General features: G+C 39.4%; 1 protein-coding gene across 25 annotated transcripts in view; it reads left to right on the top strand.

Annotated features, from left to right (window-relative positions):
* MAGI1 (membrane associated guanylate kinase, WW and PDZ domain containing 1) overlaps positions 1-23898 on the top strand; it is a 683941-nt gene that overhangs the window by 642889 nt on the left and 17154 nt on the right. For 6 of the 25 annotated variants that reach the window (XM_004476656.5, XM_004476648.4, XM_071212142.1 and 3 more), the window contains 6 exons: positions 6765-6981; positions 10848-10931; positions 13771-13862; positions 15235-15427; positions 17974-18267; positions 21262-21465. In XM_004476656.5, the coding sequence (XP_004476713.1) occupies positions 6765-6981; positions 10848-10931; positions 13771-13862; positions 15235-15427; positions 17974-18267; positions 21262-21465 (1084 nt within the window). The remainder of the gene's footprint in view (positions 1-6764; positions 6982-10847; positions 10932-13770; positions 13863-15234; positions 15428-17973; positions 18268-21261; positions 21466-23898) is intronic. The other 19 variants (XM_058288880.2, XM_058288885.2, XM_058288881.2 and 16 more) reach the window with 7 other exon arrangements.

Genomic DNA, 23898 nt, shown 5'->3' with positions numbered 1-23898 from the left:
TCAATTCATCAATCAATTCAGCAAACTAGTACTGAGAACCTACCAAGTGTCATGTTCAGTGTGAGGTACTGGCAATATTCTAATAAATGAGATCACCACGGCGCCTTCCTTTCTGGACCTTACACTTTATTAATTGCCCTGTCACGAAAAGGATTCATGGTCAGAAATCACCAAAATTGTCTTTTGCATTCATTCCATCAACAAGTATTTATTGAGTACTTTCTGTGTGCCAGACCCAGTGTGGGTATACAATAGGAACTACAACAGAAAACATTCCTGCCCTCCTGAGAGAGACAAACTATAACCAAATAAATAAATCTGTACTGCCCCAAACGCACAGGGCTAAAAGTTCAGTGAGCTTTTAAGAGTTAATAAAGCAGAAATAGAAAACCAAGTACACATATAAGGAAAATCATTTGCCTTAATTACAATAACCTAAGCTAGGTAATTATACAAAGATGTAAAAAAGACCCAAGATTGAATTAGATGCAGTGAATGAGTTATGGAATTCTTTGGAGTTCCCCAACAGTTCAGGCAATATAGGAAAATACATTATTTACTTGGTATTATTGTCAGGTCAAAAAAAAGCATGCCCTATTCACTAAGGAGACAAAATTTCCCCATTTACTAAAAACCTTCTCACATGGAGTTCTCATGGAGGGTCAGGCATGCAAAGCAATCTCTTCAACAACCTCTTTGTAGCAAATGCACTAAGCCAGAAGGTAGCAATGGTGGCAGTTTCTATTCCATTGTTCCTCACCCCCTGCCCCCTGTCTGTCCTGGAAGAGATGCTAGAGAAATTGCCCAAAACTAGCCATTAAGAGAAGTGGAGGAGAATACACACACCTAGGTAATGTACAGAGTGAATTGGCCTGGCGCCAATCACTTGGTTTTCAGTACCCTGCCTCTCTCTTGTATTCACCCGGTTGACTCGGCACACCTCTTTCTTACTTTCCCCAGCACTGCCTGTTTGACAACCAGGATAATAATTGAACCAATCAAAGCTCCTATAGGCTACAAGGAGAAGCAGTGAGAAAGTAGATGGGAGAAGGATTAGGGTTCCTTAAGCAGTCTCCTTGCCTCTCACCGCATACGGCAACACATATTCTCAACCTTTGTAGCTGTAGAAAATACATTTTGCCATTGTATTAGATTTTTCTGAATCATTCCATGTGAATTAAAATTTCTTTTCCTATCCAATCCATGTTTTCTTTTACTTCTCCATTAACCTCTCTTGCCTGCCTTGGAGGAAGAATTCATTTGACTTACACCCATAAATGATGAAAGGAGGCGGGCAAAAGCGATCATCCCCTGCTTTGGTTTGGATTTGAGTCTCTGATTTTCACACAACCTTTAATGACATTGGCCTAATACCTCATCAGCACTTGGAATTTTTCCTGTTGTCCATGTAAATCACTGCAGTGGCCTTGGGTTTTGGCAGATAAGTGAACTGTAAATAATTTTGCTTTAAAATGGATCGATTTGTCATTTTTAAGCCACATGAATTCTTTTCATCATTTAAGCTCCTAAGTGCTGTCTCTATTCATTTGCTCTTCCAAGCAAATATTTTTCGTTCACTTTATAAGTACCTTTATTGTGAAATCATTCTGTGAAATACTGATGAGCTGATTTTTCCCTCGTTTTCATTTATAAATACCTTTACATCTTTCTGAATTCCCCAGCCTGATTGTAGTAAGGGAATCATATTCTAGGGAGATTGGTACCTTTTTATTTTAATGAGGTCTTATGACAGACATTCATGGCTAGGGTGTGACCAAGGACCTTTATGAAGTTTTCAAAATCAAGTCCATTTCCTACTCCCTGGTTGGCTCTGATTTGGGTTTCAGAAATAACAACCTTGCTTTAGAAACATCAGTATAGTGACAATAGTTGCATTGGCAATATTCATAACAATATCCCACACCCCTGTACATCTGGTTGCTGAAGCTGGAGACCTAGGAGGTGGATATCCTTGTTTCTAAGATGTCCTCTTCCTCTTCCTCTCCCCCCTTTCAGTCCATCAGGAGTTCCTTAATGATTTGATACCAAAATGCATTTTGATTTTACTTGTTCCTCTCCAGAGTCAATATTATTCCCCTAGTATGAACCGCCATATTAGGGACTACCTCATGTCCCTCACCTGGACTTCAGCAAGAGCCACCTGTCTGGCCTCTCTGCTTTCACTCTTGTCCCCTCCAGTCCATTCACTACCTAGTAGCCAAACTGAACTTTCTGGAAGTAAGTTGGATCATGACTCATCCTTACTTTAAATCCATTAATGGATTCCACCATTGAACTTTGAGTGAAACCCAAAATCCTTACAGGGACCCACAAGGTCTGTGCATTATCTGGTCTCCAAGTTCATTTCAGGCTGCCCCTATTCTTTGCTGTGACACACTACCATTTTCTGTTCTTCAAACATTCCAAGCTCATTTTGGCCTTGGGGACTAAGAAGTTGCTATTATGTTAAGGGAATGTTGTTTTTTCAGAGGCCTTTTCTTACCCCCAATCTAACATATGTTGCAGAATGTTGTTATCAGTTTGTTGTGACTAATTGATTAATATTCATCTACACACACACACACACACACATCCCTAGATATACATGGAGGTATAAATTCTTAGAGCTTAGCTGGTGTAATTTTTTTCTTCACCCATTGAATCCCTCAGCATCTAGTACAAAGTAAGTGATCAATATGTATTTATTGGATGAGTGACTAAGTTACTGCAGGTGGTCAGTCAGGAGGACCAAGTCTCCATGTTCTGTCGAGTTGTGTTCTATGTTTCTCCACCTATCCTGATCTTAGTATGCTTAGGGCTACTTTAACAGACTTGAAACTGTATTTTTCCCTATACATACTTGTCTTTGGGCCATTTTCTTACCTAGAAAAAGGAGGTGAAAGACATCACATTAGATGCAAATCTGCTCTTGTGCTGTAGCTAGTTCAAAAGTTAATTCATTCCCATGCCCAAGTCTTCTGGGTGGTAATCCAGACTGCTGAAGAGGCAAACAAGTTGACTTTAATTTGAGAAATACATAAACACAGCCTTTCTCCTGGACTCTATTCTGGGCTCTAACCAGATAAAGGATAACATAGCTAATTAGCATGCTTATGGAAAATCAAAAGGCATATTTTGAACTTTTCTAGACACACAGCATAGCTTCAAAAAACCCAGTGTGTCATCAAGATATTATATGTAGAATGTATCTTCAAATTAAGTAGTTTTCATAATTAAACCGGAGAAGAAATATAAAGTGAGATGTTAACTACTATTAGGGGAAAACCCAACAAGCTTCCCAGCGTATTGTGTATTTAGCACATCAGTATGGGTTTCAGTATGCCACTTAGTTTAGTGGTGGTGCAGTTTTGAGAACACATTCTCAAGATGCTGCTTCTATTTTCCACAATTTAGGGACAAAATTTAGATTGCAGTTAAAGAGGACACAGAGGTACTGTTTGAGACACAGTTTTGCCAAGCTTATTTCAGAATGTATATGTCATTTTGTATTAAGTTGGACCTAAATGAGTTATTTACTGGGGAGATAAGAAAGGGTGTTATAATTTGAATAATGGCCCAAGTGTTTCCAGTAGACTTCATTTACACACCCTGTCTATGGCGGAGCCTTCTCTTCGGTTAAACTTAGGAATCCATATGCAGATTGTGACACTGGGGTTGCCATCCAGAGGTCTTCGAAACCCATGATGTAACATGCAGAATCCATGTGTGTGTGTGCACGCCAAGCACATGGGCATTTTCTGCAGGAAAATGATCCTGCACTTTTATCATATTCTCTCAATGGGGCAGGTTTGTCAGAAAGGTATTTTACTCTAATTCAGGAAGAGGAATCCAGTAAAGAGGTTCAAGTGAGGTTTCAAGGGGCAACAGTCCAACAAGAAGCATATACATACTCCTTCCCTCACTTTGGGGACAGTGGGATCAGACCTGCTAAATGAACCCACAAAAGGGAGAAGAAGAGTAGGAATGTTTCTCTGAGGTAACCCTGCAGCCAACTCACTCTGTGTTCCCCAGAGAGTCTTTGTGAACAGTAATGTCAGCCCAAAGGAGACTGGAGCTCCAAGGGTTAGACTTGCTCTAACTGGAAAATGAATTCAGTGCTGATGGACCAACCCTACAATCTAGCATCTGCTACTCCTTTGAGGAACCAAGAGAGTGTGGGCATTTGAAGGAAGGCCTGCAACTTTCAGAGTTAACTCTGAGGCCTTTATTTAGTGAGTTGTTTGCTTTTACAATAAAATGTCTTTTTTCCCCTTGAGTGCTGCACAAAAATAAAACACTACTAAAATGTAAAAAATAGACAGTCTTCATTCATTCTCGTAACCAAGATTCATTTCAAAATGAAAATAGCTTTAAATTTTGTCTTGATTATAGAAAGCATTCTATATGCTTTATAAAAATATAGGCAGTACAGGAAAATATAAAAATGAGAGCTTTAAAAAAAGCTTCCATAATCCCATTTTTTCTATTTATAGTGGTGCTTGTACACACCAAAAATGAACTGATACTACACCTGCTGTCTTATAACTGAGACCCTTTTAAAGACCATATTGAAAAGTAAGACAGATTCCCATGCACAAGCAAAAAAAGAGTAAGGATTGTATCCATCATTAACATTTTTTGACTCTCAGAATCTTCAGCTTATCTCTAGGAGAAGCAAAAAGCTAGGTATTGCCCTTTTGGGAACAGAAGTGGGATACCTTGCCATGAGAGCTGAACTCAGATCCTGTTAGGGAGGACACTGTTAGAAGTTCATTCCAATTTTGGAATGCTAATCCATCCAGTTCTGAGCTGGGATTAAAAGACAATTATCCCAAAACAGTTGTGGCATAGGGTTAGGGATGGTGTTTTCCCTCTACCCAAACATCAAAGTATTTTCTGTATCTTCACCAGAGTATGTTGATCCCTTGTATTAATACCTGAAAGACTTAAACCTCTCATGCAGTTTTAGCAAGATCTCTATGCAACTTCCATGATCTTCAGTTTCCCTTAGTGGCACATTATGTATAATTTTCAGTGGTCTGTTGTGGTCTTATTAAGCACATGCTAAGTTTTTCTCAACTTCAAGTCCTTGCCAAAACCTGTGTTCAAATCTGTTATAGGCAAGGGCAAATGAAGTTTTTGTCTTCCTTGGACTTTGTTCAGGTATTAGTTTTAAAGCAAAGACTGGAAGGAGTGAAAGTAGAGGAAAATTTCCAGCAAGATGAGGAATGAAAGATGGAAAATACCTGGGAAGAGAGTGAGGCTTGACTATAGGACCTGGTGGAAGATTTGGGTTCTAGGAAGAACTGTAGGGAAATGGAAAGATCTAGGTCAAAGATTGTACAGACAAGTATAGTGACATGGTGTCTTTTATGGGGGAAGTGGGGTTCCAGTATTGAATAGCATGCCTCCCCCCCCCCTTTTTTTTTTTTGGATGGGAGACACTAAATACTTGGGATTGCCACAGTCTTTTATTGGAGAAAATAAAGGCTGAGATAATTCTATTGCCCACCCTTTTTTTTCAATTCCTCCAGGTTTTGCTCTCCATTCAATCCCATTCAAACAAAAGAGCGTTTCCTAATGGGAAGGGCCTTTGATGAGCAAGTTTTAATGATCATGAACTTGCTTTCTCTATTGAAATTTAAATGAAACTCTTCCTTTGAATACTACTTGAACTTTGGACAAATTGCATATCTCAGAAGGTTGATCTCCTAAGGTCAACCCATATATAAAGTTTGATCTTGATTTTCAACCAAAAGTAGCATCAAGAGTTGAAGAGGTAGAATTTTATGCTTGCGAAATTGATTAAAAAGTAAGAATGCTGTTCATATAATAGTCATATTCTTATAAGTACTAGTGAACATAGAATACTAAGCGTGATTTTTTTGTTAAAGATTTATTTTATTTTTCTTTATTTATCTCCTTCTTCCCCCAGATGTGTTTACTTATCTGCCTGCTTATTTGCTTACCTTCTCCAGGAGGTACTGGGAACTGAACCCGGGACTCCTACATGAGAGGCGAGAGCTCAACATACTGGGCCACATCCGCTCCTGCAGGCTGCGGTGTTTGCTGGCTTGTGGCCTCTGCTTGTTGTGGTGGGGGCAGAGTCTAGCTCCTTGTGGCAGGAGACTGCTTCTAGCTTGTTGCAACAGGAGGCAGTGTCTGCTCATATTCTTTCAGGAAGCACTGGAACCCAAACCCATAGACCTCCCATGTGGTAGGCAGGCGCCCAAGTGGTTGAGCCACATCCGCTAGAAGATCTGATAGCAAACCCACAAAGAGGAGTTGAGTGTTTTATTTTTGAAAGATGCAAGACATGGAGGCCAAAGGAGCATTTTTAGCCCTGATTGTATTCTGTCTGGTTATTACTGCCTTACATTTAAACCACTCATGGTATTTTATGTCGCGTATTTTTGTCAAGAAAATGACGGTGTCAAAACTGATTCATCTTGTAATAAATGTACCCAGTGTCTTAGCCAACAACCTACAATGAAAATCGGATTTGTTTCCTGCCACAGCCTAGAGAGCACTGTGGTTTGTGATTATGTCTTTCCCTCTGGCCCGCCCATCTATCTGTCTGCCAATCACGTCTGGATTTATCTGCATTCAGCGTTAGCTGGAGAAAGGTGGAAGCCAAAATGTTGTTGATATATTTACGTGTGTGAGTGCAGAAGCGCTGAACAAAGACAAGCTGATGGAAAACACCCACTCATAGGGCCAATACTAATCTTCTCTTCTTGCCCTTTTCACTTGCTTACTTTCAGCAACCACTGGAAAGGAAAGACAGCCAGAACAGTTCTCAGCACAGTGTTTCCAGCCACCGAAGCCTGCACACGGCATCCCCAAGCCACAGCACGCAGGTGCTTCCCGAGTACCCACCTGCAGACGGCCCTGCTCCAGATCAGACCGACAGTTCTGGGCAGAAAAAGCCAGATCCTTTTAAAATCTGGGCCCAGTCCAGGAGCATGTATGAAAACCGACGTGAGTAGCCCTCTGGCTCCTGCCTTCCCCCACACCCCTCCCCAAGTTTCCAACTTTCTCTTGAGGTTTATTGAAATACAAGAGTTTGCGTTTGTAAATATTAGTGTGAGAGGCAAAAGCTCCTCAGAGCAGCGAGCAGAAGCTATTGGATATTTGTGGAAACTCCATTATGTCTTCAATTTGGGGTGGAGGAAGAAATGGATGGTCATCAAATAAATGGCCTGGATAAAAATGGATTTATTTTTCCCTTCAGTTAAAAGAAGTGGCAGATAAGAGCTGCTGTCTCATTAATTCTTCCCTGAGTGGAGATTGTGGCATGCTCTGAGCTCATGCATTGTGAAACAGCTCTGATGTACAATAGAACATAAATATGATTGGTTTGGATTGCAAGAGCAATGAGAAGAAATTAAATGCTTTCTTAGGAGTCTCTTGATTTTTTAGAAATACTGGTGATTTTTTTTACCAGTAAAAGGGACTATTATTAGCCCTTCCAAATAGTCCTCCCAAAAAGAAAAGAGAAGAGGAAAAGAAGTAGAGGTTTTTTGCTCTATTTTTTATACGGTTGCTAGTATGTTTTTTGGCTTTTATACACAGCTTTCTCCCATGTTTGATTTCCTACTTCTTTTTTTTTACTATGAAATGATTTTTTTAAAAATGTCACTTTAAAGACATTCATTTATCTTACCAATCAAAGTTCCTAAAATACTTGAATTTTAGGTGATGCAAATTTTCCTTTTTTGGCTGTTGCCATTACTGGCGTTTTTCTGTGAGTACATTTGATCAGGATGAAATGACTATGCAGTACACACACCTCATTTTCCCTTTTTGGCGTGGGGTAGGAGAGGATGTGTCATGAGGAAGGAGGCCAGGTTTGGTGAAGGGTCTGAGACAAATTGGAAGAGAGGAGAATCATTTTGCCCATCCAGTTTGTCTCCTCACCCGCCCCCCTCGGCCCAGGTGTGGGTCATAGTCATCGCTGTGGGTACTTCTCAGGCAAAGCCTCTGTGGAGAGCTGTGACTCACAGATTGTGTGAGGAGTGTGAGGTGCTTCAGCCTCTTGCCCACCCACTTGGTCTCGACATTTCTTTTACTGGCTGAAGCACGTTGGGAAACGTGAACTCCTCTGGGACCAAAACCCAACAGGAAATGAGGTCAGCATCCATGTCTAAGAAGGAAAGTTGGCCACACTTCTGGGTCAGACCAGACTTGACAGTGAGAGTCCACAAAGCAAGCCTGGAGGTTTGCTGATTACCAAATATTAGAAGGTAGTCAGAGCTCTCACTACCCTTTTCCTGTGGGAAAAATACCATTGCCTTCTTTCTATGACAGCTTATGGGGAGCAGATGTGGGTCAAGCAGTTGAGTGCCTGCCTTCCACATGGGAGGCCCCGGGTTCCATTTCCCGTGCTTTCCTGAAAAAACAAACAACAATCAAAACATGAAAAAAACCAACTCAGGAAAGCCAGTGTAGCTCAGTGGTTGAGCTCCAGCTTCCCACTTATGAGATCTTGGGTTCAATACCCAGCCCCTGGATAATTAAACTAATTATATAGACTTTTGACTAAGGGTTCACTATGCTGACCAAAGCCAGATGATAGGAGAAAGGAATAATTTAGTCCCCAGATTGGAAGGACACCCGTAGCATACTCCTGAGGCCTGACCAAAGGGAAATAAAGTTCCATGTAGAACATCTCTCATAAGAAGTAGATGCTAAGTGTGAACCTGGGGTCTGTCCTCACAGTGTCCCCTCCCTAATTGTAGTGATTTCATTGACAAAACCCACTGAAGAGGTATTTTCCAAAGAGGAACATTTTCACTTACTTCACATTTTTCTCTTATTATGCAGCAACTCCAGTCAGTGGCCCACTTCAATTGATGCTGAGTTATTGATTTATTGACCATGCCCCTGCTTTCCTCAATACAGCGCACATTTGTGACTGAGTTTTCCGTGTGTGAATCTTTGTCTGATAAAACAAATTGTATTCTAAAGTGCTGGTGGGAGCATCATGGGCTGACAGACAATTCTAAAACATCTGTTCAAGAGGAGGCTCCAGCTCAAAAACCCTTTGCATCCTGATAAAAGAAATCTCTTAAGAAGTTGGGATTTGATCCATTTTTCACAAAAGTTTTCCATATATATATATATATATCTGAAAAATATGTGATCTTGCCACAGCCAACTGCTTTAAGCATTGAAATTGCTCAGGTGGTAGCCACACTAACTGCTTGGAATGGTGTCCATTTTGTCCCTTCACGCTCTTGAAATTCTAGGACATAGTATATAGCAGCACAAATGAGAATCAAGTTCTTTTGCAGTGGCTGGAGGCTCTGTAATTGAGTGACAGTAGCAACCTAGTCAATGTTAAGATTCACATAAATTTCTTCCCCTCTACTAAATGAGGATAATGTTGAGGCTTTTCTCCCAATGGATTATTATGTATCTGCCACAGATTTTCTTCTTTACTCAGTACCTACAAATGAGCTTATATTAATCTTATCTATTAGTCATTCTTTATGCTATCCACAGATAAATTTCTGCCATTCCCATAGGTTGTTTTGTACCTTTTCTTTAGGGGAAAAAGTAGCATTTAGCCTAGTTAGGTGTGATTCTATGCCCCATCCTTCAGGATATATTCAAATGAGCAAAATGTTTACAGGTTAAACAGGAAAATTGAAGTTGGCAAGAGCACCCTAACTGCACCATATTTTCCCCTTTTTGTTGAAAAGATATTTTCTTATATTTCATTTTATTGTTAATGGCAATGCAAAGGAAAATACAATCTCTGATTAAATTCCCTTACATGGTCTAAATGTTTTGCAGAATACCATAGTCTTGATGTGGCCATCTGTTAAAACAGCAGTGACAAAATGAATCAATCTGAATTGGAGATTGTGTTAATGAATCCCTTTGAAGGGTTTAAGTGTTTAATTAAAAACAAAGGCAACACTGAAGTCCTTTAAAAGCCATGTTGCCTATTTTCTGTTTTCTCTAGATAACAATTGTGCATCTTTAAAAATGACATTGATGCATTCTTATTAGTAAACGTTCGGGAAAACCAGCTAGTATCCAATAATATGTACTTCAAAATAACTATAAAGCATGCAGTCCAAACTTTGCCTGTTCACAAAATAGTTTGGGAAGAAAAACTCAAAGCTCTCTTATAAACCAACATTGTTAACCTGTCATGCTTGGGAGAGACAAGCCTACCAATTTAGAATTGGTGAATGGACTCCTTTATTATATTGAGTTTTAAGTAGCTTGGGTGTGCACCTAGATTTTAAGAACTTTTATGACAGTTTCAATTCATGCAGTTGTTCAGACTTTGGTCAGATCTTATGATCTGTGTCTCTAAATATAAGACTATTCTGGTTTGAACTACCTTAAATTCTCCTGAAGGCTATTAGTAATAAGTATGAATTCTATCAGGAACTTGATAATGTTTAAAATAAATGCTGTAGTGTAGCAGTGATACAAGTATATTTACTTTTTTAAAAAAAAGGAAATAAGAGTTTAGGCAGACCTCCTAAATTTCATGACATGGTTAAAACAAGATCATACCCCAGAATGTTGTGAACTTTAGGGTATAATTAAATGAGAAGAGTCTAAGGTGGAAATGATAGTTTTATGAAACTCTCAGTGGTACAATTACAAATTCTAGCTTTTGACTCACAAGAAAGCACCATAGCAGAAGAAAGAAGGAGGGGGGAAAAACAGGCTCAAACCATAGTCTTTAGAAATCCATAGCAGCTGTGACCTTTACTGTGAAAGCTGAACTGCACATTCCTTATCAATCAAAAGTATATTGAAATGAACTAAGAGAAAGCACATATATTAAGCTTTGCAAAATTGTGAAATTAATATTCCAGCTATGTCACCTTCACCTGCATCGGGATTGAGCAAGGGTGAAAGAGAGAGAGAAATCAATTCCACGAATTTTGGAGAATGTCAGAGTAAGACTCCACTGAAAACTTTCATTTCTCCGTTATTATTCATCCTGTTCAGTGTTCCACTGGGGGCTGAGGAGAGAAGCTCAAAAAAAGGGAGGGAAGGAAGATAAATGCCACGAAAGAGGGTGCTTGGTCCTTTTTTGTGATCAAGCAAATCCCAAAGACAAGATGAAATAAAAAGTAACATGCGTGTCTTTGCCAACTTTGGAAATTTATTGTTGATCTGTAGTAATGGAGTCAGCAGAAAGTTTCTCTTCCGACCTGGGAATTCCATTTCTTCTGATTATCAAAGGAAGTCTTTTGACCGCTTGATTGAATTGTTGCTGGCATTACCTAAAGGAGATTAACTGCTCACATTGTTAAGGGATTTAAAATAAAGAAAATTGGATAAGATTTTCCTGGCTCTATTTGATTTAGCCTCATTCCAAAAAAAAAGTGATTTTAATATCAGAAAGATGGCTCTCACCTGCCTCCACCTCAAAACTTAATTCTAGTAAAATCTGCTGAAATAAAGTCAAGAAAAAACAGTTTTGGGGATATAATTTTGAAACCTCAATACTTCTGAGCAAAAGGGGCAACAAAGGAAACAGAAGAGAAATTCTTTAATCCGATAATCAGTTTTAGTATTTATTTATCACCACAAGTATTTATTTGGGCAAATGGCATTTAGTTGGTGAAAGAGTGTAATTGTTCAAACGCCAAAGCTAAATTGCCAAAAGACTTTCTTGGTAACATGTCTGTTTGTTGGCATGCCATGTTTTGTCTCTGTATATCCCGACTTGTGATTGGCGTCTTCAACATCCTTGGTGTCCTGGGTGTCTTCTTTTTAAATGAATTTGCCGTTTTCCCATTAATTCTCAGGTAGAAACAAGTGCTTTTTTTTAATGGACTAAATATAAACTGTATGATAAGGCAAAGTAAGTCTCTTGCCCACCACCTCCCATACCATGATAGCTTGTACCTAAATGAGTCACATAAGGCAGGAACTTGCTACTATGGTGTCACTGTAAGGTGGGCAAATGTTCCTGTGTTAAATGAGGCTGAGAAAAGTAGATCTGGGCTGATTGTCTCTGCAGAGGCTACTTCCTTGTTCACAGACAGGCTCCACACTCAGAAGACTTAAGAAAGATTTTGCCAGGAGCCTAGGGATGTCTGGAAAGCACTGTGCTCTGTTTTGGCAATAGTCCTCCTGCTTGAGTGAACCAAAGACAGAGGCCCAACTTGATTTAATTTGTTGTTTCAATGGGGCTATTACAGCAAGTACCCTTGGGCTAGCTACTCAAACAGAAAGAAAATACTGTTACCTTAGCATACACAAGAAAATATTATGCTTAAATTGTATTTATGGGAGCCTATGAGTTAGCTTAGCTCCATGTTCCATGGCGCTATGCAGTTTAGCCTCAGCAATTATAATAAGAAAGCATTACATAAAATGAACCCGTGTAAAGCCATGGTATTAAGATTGTTCAGGCAAAAACATGATATTTAAGCACCTCTGTCTTATAGTTACCTGCTTATTTAGTTTCTTCTTGCCAGGCTTATACATTGACTAAACAGTTTAAACTGGGGGATGAGCCACTAAAAAGGGATCTCTCTCTGCAACCTGAAGGCTAAACAACCACCTTCTTCCCTATCCCGCTATACAAAATTGGATGAGAATGAAATTTTCAAACGTATGTACTCTCTTAGTCCAAACCCCAGTTAATTAAATAAACCAAAAAGCATGCAGGAAAGTATCTAAAACCTCTTTGAAATTCACTGCAACTATATTATTCTTCTCTTTAAATAAAAGGTATACTTTTTTAATAGGCCATAAAACACACTATGTACACATTAAAAGATTAAATAAGAATTAAATAGAAATAACCTTTTATCACCTTAGTTAATACAATGTTATGTAGAATAATTTCATGTATATTAAGTATTTTCATATGGAAATTACTTTTCTTTTTAACAATGAGGTTTTATTTTTAAAGGCCTGGTCCATTACTGAGATTTACAAGTGAAATATTAACATATTGGATTAATAAATTAACACTTAGAATTTTGAAAGGTCATGGGCAAATCCTGGAGTAAGGCAGGTAGTCATTTTAATGGTGAGTCAGGGTTCATTATTGTAGAACTTTTTTGTTGTCACTATTGATCTTATGGAGAAAGAAGGCTACTTTTTGGTAATAGTGCTGTATTTAGTATTACAAAATACTAAATTTTGTAAATTTGGAAATGTTTATGTTAGATGTTAGAGAGTCCCTTTTTTTTTTTGGCAAAAACTAACCACTCAAATTAGCAACATTACTTGATAACTTTAAGTGACTTTAAAAAATAATCATTTGAATCTCTTTTTAACCCAAACTTTACTTACACCTTTAGTTGATATGACATTGAATAACTTAACAGGAATTCTAAATTCTTAGACACGGCCTCTGCCTTAGAGGTTATTCTGACTTAGTATGAGCTCTCTTCTTGGACATGGTCACCCGCTTGGTGATGCAGCACATGATGATTTTAATTGACATAACTCCTCTTGCAACAGTACAGAGGAGAACAGTCAAAGCTGACTTCTAGTGAAGTCAGGGATAATGGCTTAGGCTTGATGAGGAATTATCAAACAGTGATTAGTCCTTGGAAAGAAATGAGGGCTCAGTGACTGTTCCCATCGTTTACTTTCACCTCTTGTCCTCCATGAAGTCACCCATCCAGATTATTTCATTTTCTTGCCTGTGTTGGGAAGCTTGCATCTGCCCAAACACCATCAGTATTGGTCTTTTCATTGTATTCATCTTCAGAGTATGATTCATTTTAATCGGAGAAATAACTTCTCTCTCCTTTTTCCTCTCTGCAGTTCCAGATTACCAAGAACAGGACATCTTCTTATGGAGAAAAGAGACTGGATTTGGATTTAGGATTCTGGGTGGAAATGAACCAGGGGAACCTGTGAGTCTTTTGTCTGCCTTTCTCCCAGTGTTGTTTTCTAAACCTTCAAAACAAATTGGCAGCAGTTAACAAGTCACCAGGATTTGAGTCCAGCCAGGTGCAACACTGGCTCTTTCAGCTCACAGTGTGGGTTATTGGAATATGTGGAGTTCTTTTTTGTCCCAAAGAAGAAGGAACAAGATCTTTTCTTAAAAGTTTGTGTTAATGAAAAGCAGCAGCTGCCCATTAAGGAAACAAAACAGGAATAGGCATCAACTAACAAAAACGTGGTCTGGTCCTTCTGGCCAATTCTCTTAAAGCTGCCTGTATATTGAGTAACTAGTAACATAGATTAGAGAAAGTAGGATCCCTGACTTTACGAAAATGAGGAAAGAACCCTGAACAAGGGTCAGGAGACATGCATTTTTACCCCAGACATTTAACCTCCCTGCCCTCACTTCCTCAGATATAGAAGAAGCATAATATAGCATCACAGGGTTCTTGTAAAAGGAAAAAAGTGAACTAAAGCTAAGTATTGCTGACAGCCCTATAATAATAACAGCTATTGTTTATTAGTGCTTACTATGTGCCAGATGCCACCAATTTAATGAATTTATCTCCATTTTTAAAATGAGAAAGTAAAGACACATAATGGTGATTTGCCCAAGATCACAGAGCTAGTAAATGGAGGGTCTGGAAAGCTGTATGGCTCCAGAGTCCATGTTCTCAACCATTCTTTTGTTGAAGCATTTTGTAAACTGTAAATGTCATGTAAAGGTAGCTGTATCATTGTTGACTATGGGAAAGGCAAGGAAAGCACAAATAGTTTAGCTAAAGTTCAGTGAATGATGACTATAACAGTAAGACAAAACTTGACTCTGCATGGAAACATTTAAGACAACAAAACAGGGAAGTCAACCCAGACTTTCCTTAGTTCATTCATTCTTTCCAAGTTTTTTATGCATTCCCTATTGCTAGGCACAACAGTCCTGGACCCTTAAAGAAAAGAATATTACTATTGTAATTAGTAGCATTCTGTAAAAGGAGAATTCTTACACAAATAGGAAAGGAAAAAAGATTTTCACATGAGGGTAGTACAATTTATTTTATTGGTTTTTTGTTGTTGTTGTTGTTGTTGTTTTTAACCTACTGGAAAAAGCAAATCACAAATACATGTCAAGGAGCCAAGCAAGAAATAGTTATTTTTTTCTAGGATTTAAGAATTGTTGTGAAACTTAGCACAATTCCTCATACACAGTAGGCACTCAGTAAATATTGGTGACATGCATGTAGGCAGTAATGAATGCATTTAACAGTTCTCAACAATGTGAAGGCCATCAGGATAGTAGTAAACCAAAAGGCAATTTTTATCCATCTTCTTATGATTCAACAGATTTATATCGGTCACATTGTACCACTGGGTGCTGCTGATACTGACGGCCGCCTGAGGTCTGGAGATGAATTAATCTGTGTGGATGGGACACCAGTAATTGGAAAATCACACCAGCTTGTGGTTCAGCTTATGCAACAAGCTGCCAAGCAAGGCCACGTCAATCTCACAGTGCGGCGTAAAGTGGTGTTTGCGGGTATGTTTTTCATTCATTCCTTCAGACAGCACTTTGTCACTTTATGCACAGAAAAGTTCCCTTCCTCTGTCTGCTTCCTCAAGCATCCATTTTAGCAAATGTTTGCAAATGTGATCAAGCTCAGAATTTCCAGATGGGTCGCTTCTCTCAAACACTGCAAAACTCCTGTCATTCAAAAGTGTACTGTAAAGGGTCACTGGGACGTGTCCAGCAAAGGCTTCTAGAAGAGCCTAGTGGAACATCTATTACCTCCCCCCACCTCCATGCCAGCCAGAACCTAGTCATTCTCTGGTCTGATGATAAAATCTCAACCAAAGAGATCATTATGAAAGTCACAAGAGCTATGCTTCAAATTAAAAGAATATTCAAGGTCATGCTGTGATGTCTTATTCTGTATTGACTGTCCTTTGTGTTAAAGTGAAATTTTCGTTTCTCTACAAGAAAGCTGTAGAGCTGGACAGCTTTAGGTCATCTTTGATTCCTTCCTCCTCCCTGTAATCCATGAAGTTCTCTAGCTCTCAAAATACAAAAGATCCTTTAAGGCCCAGCTCAAAATAATAATCCGTGAAACCTCTGAAATTCCCTCCTTCCTCCTACCACCCTTGGACTTTAGCATTCCTTCTTTGCCATTCTTGTGGCTCACGGCTTACCTGAATATCAGAACCTGCCATTTTGAGATGGCTAATTTTGTGCCTGTCCTTTCTGTTGACTTACCAGCTTCTTGAAAGCACACACCTTGATTGTTCATCTTAGTTTGCAGCTCCCACCTCAAAGCATTCAAGATAGGTCCTAGAAAATTCAGAAGACACAGAATAAATGTTGTATCATTTGAATTAGTGAAGAAGTAATGGCTTGAAATATTATGAATTCTCTATAGCATTATTAATTGAACAAATACTTAAATAAAATTCATTGGCGCCCTTGTTAAAAAAAAACAGTATATCTCAGATTTAAATTGTATATTATTTATTTCAGAATTAAGGTATAAGATTGAGTATGAGAGTCCTCCCTTTTAAAACAATGTTAGTCATGGTTTATGTCTGTAGAGTTCATTGTTCAGAATCCTTCTTAACATAGTATTCCAGGAAACGGACTTTGGCCCAGTGGTTAGGGCGTCCGTCTACCAAATGGGAGGTCAAACCCCGGGCCTCCTTGACCCGTGTGGAGCTGGCCATGCGCAGTGCTGATGCGCGCAAGGAGTGCCCTGCCACGCAAGGGTGTCCCCCGCGTGGGGGAGCCCCACGCGCAAGGAGTGCGCCCATGAGGAAAGCCGCCCAGCGTGGAAAGAAAGCAGCCTGCCCAGGAATGGCGCCACCCACACTTCCCCTGCTGCTGACAACAACAGAAGCGGACAAAAAAACAAGACGCAGCAAATAGACACCAAGAACAGACAACCAGGGGAGGGGGAGAAATTAAATAAATAAATAAATCTTTTTTAAAAAACCATATTATTCCAGGCAGCCAATACTAATCAATTTAGAAAAAAATTTCGACTATCCTGTCCCAAATGAAAATAGGGCAAGGTGATTTTTGTTTGTTTCAGATATATTTTTAAAATACTAAATATTTGGGCTCTTGGCTGCGTGTAACAGGCATGTTAAATCTACGTAGGGAGACGCTCTCAGGAGTAAATATAATATTCAAAACCCAGGTGCACGTTTTGCTTTTGGCGTGAAACCGCAAGTCGGTTCCACCTACTATTGTAGTTATTTAGGATTGCTCATTGTCACCTAACAAAACAATAAAACTGGGATGACAACTAAATTCTGAGGAAGGCTCATGTATTCAGATGTGTGATCAGAGTGGAAAGTGACATTTGGAAGTTAGGAAGAGAAACCTAGAATACCTGTGAGCAGTGGCAGTGGCATGAATCCTGATATTGCAACCTTCATAGTACAGAAAACTTAGTCTCTTCCCTGGTGGAAAAAGCAAAAGAAAAGGTGTTAGGAAATCCAAGCAAAAATGTGACTTGGGGGTAATGACAATATGAATGTGCAGCTGGGGTCATAGTGCCAAAGAATAGGAAGTGGTTGTCATCAGTGTAGCCCACACTTACACTTAGTGTAAGTTTGCCTTTGATTTGTGCAAGGGGAAGTATTTCAGAGTGGGCTGATCTTGCCGCAAACTTGAACCTGAGTGTGTTTGTAGACAATCAACACTTACACTTAGTATAAATTTTCCTTTGATTGGTGCAACGGGAAGTATTTCAGAGTGGGCTGATCTTGCCGCAAACTTGAACCTGAGTGTGCCTGTAGACAATCAATATGCTGTAAGTTGTACATGATTCGCGAGTCCTCTTGAAGTTCACGTGGGATCCATGCCAGTGGTTATTGAATAATAGAAAAGGAAAGGAAAGTGGTTTGCAAGATGTCTAGCCCAGTTCTGTGAGGCCACATGCCCTGGTTTCTCAGCCTGTCTTCTGATCTCATATATTATGGAGGTGAAGGGAGGGAGAAGGGGCGGATGGGCACGTTTTGGGTTTTTTGTTTTGTTTTGTTTTGTTTTTGGTGAAGTCATGTAATTTAGACGTGACTCCTCTGTTATAGTCCCCAAAACAGAGAATGAGGTGCCTTCGCCAGCCTCATCTCATCACAGTAGCAACCAGCCAGCTTCCCTGACTGAAGAGAAACGCACCCCGCAGGGAAGCCAAAATTCTTTGAACACCGTGAGCTCGGGCAGCGGCAGCACCAGCGGGATCGGCAGCGGCGGGGGTGGGGGCAGCGGCGTGGTGAGCGCGGTGCTGCAGCCCTACGACGTGGAGATCAGGCGCGGGGAGAACGAGGGCTTTGGCTTTGTCATCGTGTCTTCAGTGAGCAGGCCCGAGGCAGGCACAACTTTCGGTGAGTGTTGAAGATTGTTTTCCCTAGTGTTTCATAGGATGCCAGGGGAGTGTTACATTGCAAGGGGATGATGGCCAAAATCTCATTAACAGAAATGCTTTAATGCTCTCTGCTTCAGGTAATTAAAGTCTTAATTGGGGATGCAGTTTATTTGGTAGTTGTTTTCTCTCCTCTTGAAGGTTTTGTTCTGTTTTTAACCCATCAGCTTCCATTCTGAATGTGTGTTTGCACAACACATCACTTCACACGTAGATGAAATTTGTGAAGCAACCCCTTGACAGTGAAGTGTCAGAAATTTTTGCCAGAGAAGGACTTTTGAAAGGTCTTGAGTCAGGTGTCATTGATAGCAGTTGCCTCAGAAGGTCTAAGAGTTGTTTTTTTTAAGAACCAGATGGTTGTAAAAATATCTAGGAAAAATAGAGATGTAAGGGGTGAAAGTAATATGTGAAATGCTTTTCCCACCTCAACGGTTTCATATCTCTATCCTCTGCTAATTTTTTTTATCATTTTAAATAATGTTTTTAACTGTTACCTGCTTAAGGTTCTAGTTAAAAACCTAAGTTAATAACCATTTGCTCACAGCACTTGAATTCTAGCAGGGGTGATTTTCTTGTCTCGTCCAGATGTTGAGGTTTCAGCAGAGTATGGAGGAAGCATGGTTGCCACCTTCTCAGAAGGTTAACTAGCAAAGACAGGAACCTGGGTGATTCCAGGAACGAATAATCTCTAAAGCGATTTCTCATTAGAATGGATTATACATGGGTACCCCCAAAATGATCCACCTTGCTGATTAGATAAAGTCATTTGTTATCTCTCAAACACATTTGTTAATAAATGTAGAAAAAGATGGGAGATGGGAAGCACTGCACAGGCTTTGAAATTTACCTCAGCTCTATCCCAAAATGGCTTATCCACTTGGAGTCTGATAACCAGCGAGTGGCCCAGGTTGGAAAGCCAGGGTCAGTGAGGTGTTGCATCCTTTTAGCATTCTAATCCAACAGAACTCACTCTGCCTCCAGTTAGTCCCCAGACTGTTGCTTCCTGCTAAAGCTGTTTACCCCCTAAGGTTTGTTGACTAGAAGACAGTGAGTCAGCCAGGCCCATGCATGTGTGGCTGCAGTAACAAATGCCCATTACTAACAGTGCTTTTGTGAGCTACATTAATAAAGTTATCAAAGCATACCATGAATGGATGACCTGACTTCAAGGCAAGGTGTTGTGTGTGTGTGCGCTTTAAACTAATTTCTCAGATTTTTCTGCTTAATTTAAGAACAAAGAGAAAAAGCGGGGAGAAAGAAATCCCAAGTTATTTTCTTCAGATCAACAATTTGATGGTTCCCGTGCATCCTGTGACAGTCTCAGGATTTCACAATTCTCAGTTTCACTTTCTAGGGAGAAGTAGCTGCTATGTCAAGTGGCAGGCTATGAGTTATAAAATGGATATTTAATGTCTTTACTCACAATTTGGTCTTTGACTGTTTTCCTTTGGCTCTTGCAATGAACAAATTAAACTTTCCCTAATATTTGCATGAGACTTCTGTTCTGAGCTATGCAGAGCTTGCCTCATACCTTTCTTGTGTAACATGACAACATGTCATTGGAGATGGGCTAAACTTAAGACCTTAAATTTCAGTATGGAAGCTTTCCATGGCATCTATATATCAGATTCCGATTGGCTGTTTTCTTCCCCTTTTTTCCTTCTTTGACCTTGACATTATATCCCATGACACACACTCAGGCAAATTTGCTGAAATTCAAAGGATTTATAGTGCATTTCCCACAGATTTTATCCTCATGGTCCAGATTATGATGAAAGAGCCTACTCAATTAATCTCAATGTCTCCCATATCAATTTTGTCATCCTTTCCAAAAGGTGACTCAACTATCACCTTTCTATCTTCATAGTCTCCAGAAAGACTTCTCAAAATAGGTGAATATGCATAAGAAACTTGAAAGTCTATACAGTTAGCTAGAAACCCCATGTCAGGCCAGTACCGGTTTTCCACCTCCTCCGGAAGTTAGCAATGCTCTTGGTGTGATGTGGAGCACTTCAAAGTACACAATGAACCTTCCTCTCCAAATGGACTTTTCCTGGTTTTTAATATTGTAGATGTGTCGTAACTGAGAAAGAGAAAGGAAAAGGATTGAGGAATAATTTGAACCCAGCTTTTGATCAGTGTGCTAAGCCTCAGTAGGTACTAGCTTTTCCTATTCCTTTGAGGGGATTTTTGTGAGGAAAAAGAATGCTTTCAGAGCTAACGAACCAGCTGGGCCCTGCCCTGAATGCACATGAGGTACACTGATTGAGCAAAGGTCATAAAAGGAAAGAGGCATGTCAGGGTTGGGTGCTTTCTTGGCTCATCTCTTGTAATTATGCCTTTTTTCAAAAGCTTTCATCATTCTGGAGGGAAAGCAGAGAATCTAAGTGTTTGTCCATTAGGTGTTTTCAGATTGAATTTTGGGGGCTTAGCAGACTCAGACTCATGCCTCACCAGACACCCAGTGATTATTTTCCTAAATGGAGAAAGAACAAAACATTGGCAGAAGCTTTAACAACAGCTGGCAAAAATGAAGTGACATGAACACAGAATGTGTAAAAAAGCGTCCATCGCAGCTCTTGGTTTCACATTTGCAGTCCCAAAATAAGCCAACAGTGAGTTATTTTTGGACTATTGAGAGTCTTTGAAGTTGCTAAATATCCTAAATTTTGTAACTGATTTAAGGAAGGATGCTGGGGTTTTCCCCTAGTTTTGAATTAGGAAAGGACTGGAGCAATGAACTGTAATTTCAGCAATGAACTGTAACTTCTTACACAGACACCCTGAGTATTGCCAATGTTTTGACCATCGGCGCAGAGCTTTCCTTTAATAACATTTGCTTAATGCTTTAATTAATTAGCAGTTAACCTTCTCTTTCCCTTTTCAACCCTTTTTCTCCTTCCTTCACGATATTCACATGTAACTTAAAAAAAAAAATTTAAACTCACTACCAAAGCAGGCAATGCATGTGTGGCTATGCCTCACAAAATAGGTCGGATTATTGAGGGGAGCCCTGCTGACCGCTGTGGCAAGCTGAAAGTAGGAGACCGGATCTTGGCAGTAAATGGATGTTCCATCACCAACAAATCCCATTCAGACATTGTCAACCTAATCAAGGAAGCAGGAAACACAGTTACTCTCCGCATCATTCCTGGGGATGGTAAAGTATACCTATTTATATCTATCTATCTATCTGTCTGTCTGTCTATCTTATCTGTCTATCTGTCTGTCCATCCATCCATCCATCTACCTGCCTACTTACCTTCTATCGGCTATCTCTATTTCCCTCCCTCCCCACCCTGCTCTCTCGTTAGTGTTCATGTAATTGAATATCACTGATTTAGAGCTAGGCTTGTCCATCTCTAACTGAAGGTACCCATCATACATGACCTAGTTTACTAAACCACACCTCAGCCTTTTATTTAATTCTCTGACCCTGTGACCCTGTCTTGCTGCGGGTTTAAAATTTCAGAAAATATTTAACTTATCCCAATTTATTTTGTTTCTTTACCTTTGTCTTTAAAACCATAGAATAGGTTTAATATAGGCAATAAAGATTTGCTGCTGTTTTGTCTGGAAGTCATTACTGATTTTTTTTTTAAACAGTCACTGAGGTTTAACTAAAATGGTGACATCACAAAAACCTACATAATGGCAAGGACACGCCAATACTGTGTTTGTTTCACAATAAGTGAATTCTTGAAGTTTTCAATTTAATGGGAGAGTCTTAGGGGTCATGGCTAATTGATTTGTCCCTAATTTTTAGATGTAGATGAAGAAAGAATTAAATCTCTATATTTTTGATAGGCTATCTTTACATTAAGCTAGGTCCATTATATTGCTTGATTGGTTGGATGGTTCGTTAGGGTCAAATCTTTAGTTCCTTTATACCACTTGTCATCTGGGGGATGATTCTGCCCACAGAGGACATGTGGCATTATTTGAAAATGGGTGCTACTGGCATCTAGTGGGTAGAGGCCAGGGATGCTTCCGAATATCCTACAGAACACAAGACAGCCCCCTCGCACATAAAATTACCTGATACAAAATATCAACACTCATCTTATTCAAATTTACTAAAAATGAGACCAATACTCTAATATCAATAAGGATTGATTCTTCAGAGAATTAAGTACTGAATTTTGACTAAATAGACTTTGCTTTTGGAAAGAAAGCAATATTGTTCCAAAATCTTTTAATGTCTTTTTTAAAATTTTTGCCATAGATATTATAAAATGTATATTCTGAAAGTCAGTGTGTGTTTCTCAAGGGAAAGACAAGATTTATAAAGATAAAGTGTTAAAAATTCTAACCTGTAGACCTGTAAAATAAGAAAATCAGAGATTTTACCTGAAAGTAATTCACCAAATACATTTGATATATATTTATTGTCAGAAAGTAAGCCTTATGGTTGAAAATTTGCATGGTGTACTCCATGCCCTTCAGAACAAGTAAATCTAAAACCAAACAGCAATATTTGAAAATCATCAGTTCTAAGAACCGAGAATTTTCTCTGAACCAAAAATACCCCATACCAAATGTAGAGAAAAAAATAGCTCCTCGAATGATGGTCTGCTGCTCTCTGCTTCAGATGCATGGCTAGTAATTTACCATCTGGGCTGGAGTCCATTCCACCAGTTAACCACTCTGAAATGCTATTACAATTTAGGAAACTGATCATGAGATGGTAGAACTTAGGTTCCTAATGGAAAGAATGAAGGAAGCCGGAGAAATAAAGTGAGAAACAGTTGAGGGAGCCAAATGTAGCTTATAAATCTAGACACATTTATACCCATGCCATGGACAGAATGCAAAAGTCCAGTCCAGAACAACCAGACATAGGGGATTCAGTTGCTGGGTCTGGTCAGTCTTAATGCGAAAATGGGAATGTCCATAAAAAGAAGGAAAGAAGGAAAGCACTCCTTAAAGAAAGAGCCTAGAAATGGAGTTTTAAGTCAGGGAAGACATAAATATAAAGAAGCAATTTACAGGATGGTGCACATAGTAGGTTCTCATAGTAGGTGTCTTCCAGCAACAGTTGGCGAAAGGCATTTTTTAAAACTTCAATAACTTAAAAATATAAACACAATTCTGATAGATAGGTCATGTTTTACCTTGGTCAGTAGAAAACAAACCTCACAGTTAGGGATTGATAGTTTTTAAAGGAAGCACAGGTGTTCTCCCAAGGATGTGATTTCATCCCAAGGTATTTGGGAAGTGAGTTGCCATGATAATAAATCATATCACCAGTTACTTTATAAGCCTCAGAGGCTAGAGAGGGATCAAGTCTGGCAAAGGGTGACTGTGTGGTACTTATCTTTTAAAAGGGCCTCGGAATTGCTACCTTGAATGTCAGTTGTGGTAGGGAAACCAGATTTCTGAAGAGATGCTGAAGCAATCCAGGAGGATTTTGTAAACTCCTCGAAGACAGGGTGTGGCCATTATGGCGTTAGGTAGAGAAAATCATGCCGGATCAGCTTCTCCTTGGTGAGAGGAAGGTGGACCTTGTAGGTTGTCAGTACTCTCCCCATGTTAGGAGACCTTTGGACTCCTTCACATCTTTCACTCTAATATTTAACTCACCAACTCTCTA

This window comes from Dasypus novemcinctus, chromosome 26 (genome assembly GCF_030445035.2).
Source record: "Dasypus novemcinctus isolate mDasNov1 chromosome 26, mDasNov1.1.hap2, whole genome shotgun sequence".
NCBI lineage: Eukaryota > Metazoa > Chordata > Mammalia > Cingulata > Dasypodidae > Dasypus > Dasypus novemcinctus.
This window is presented reverse-complemented; position numbering and strand designations above follow the sequence as displayed.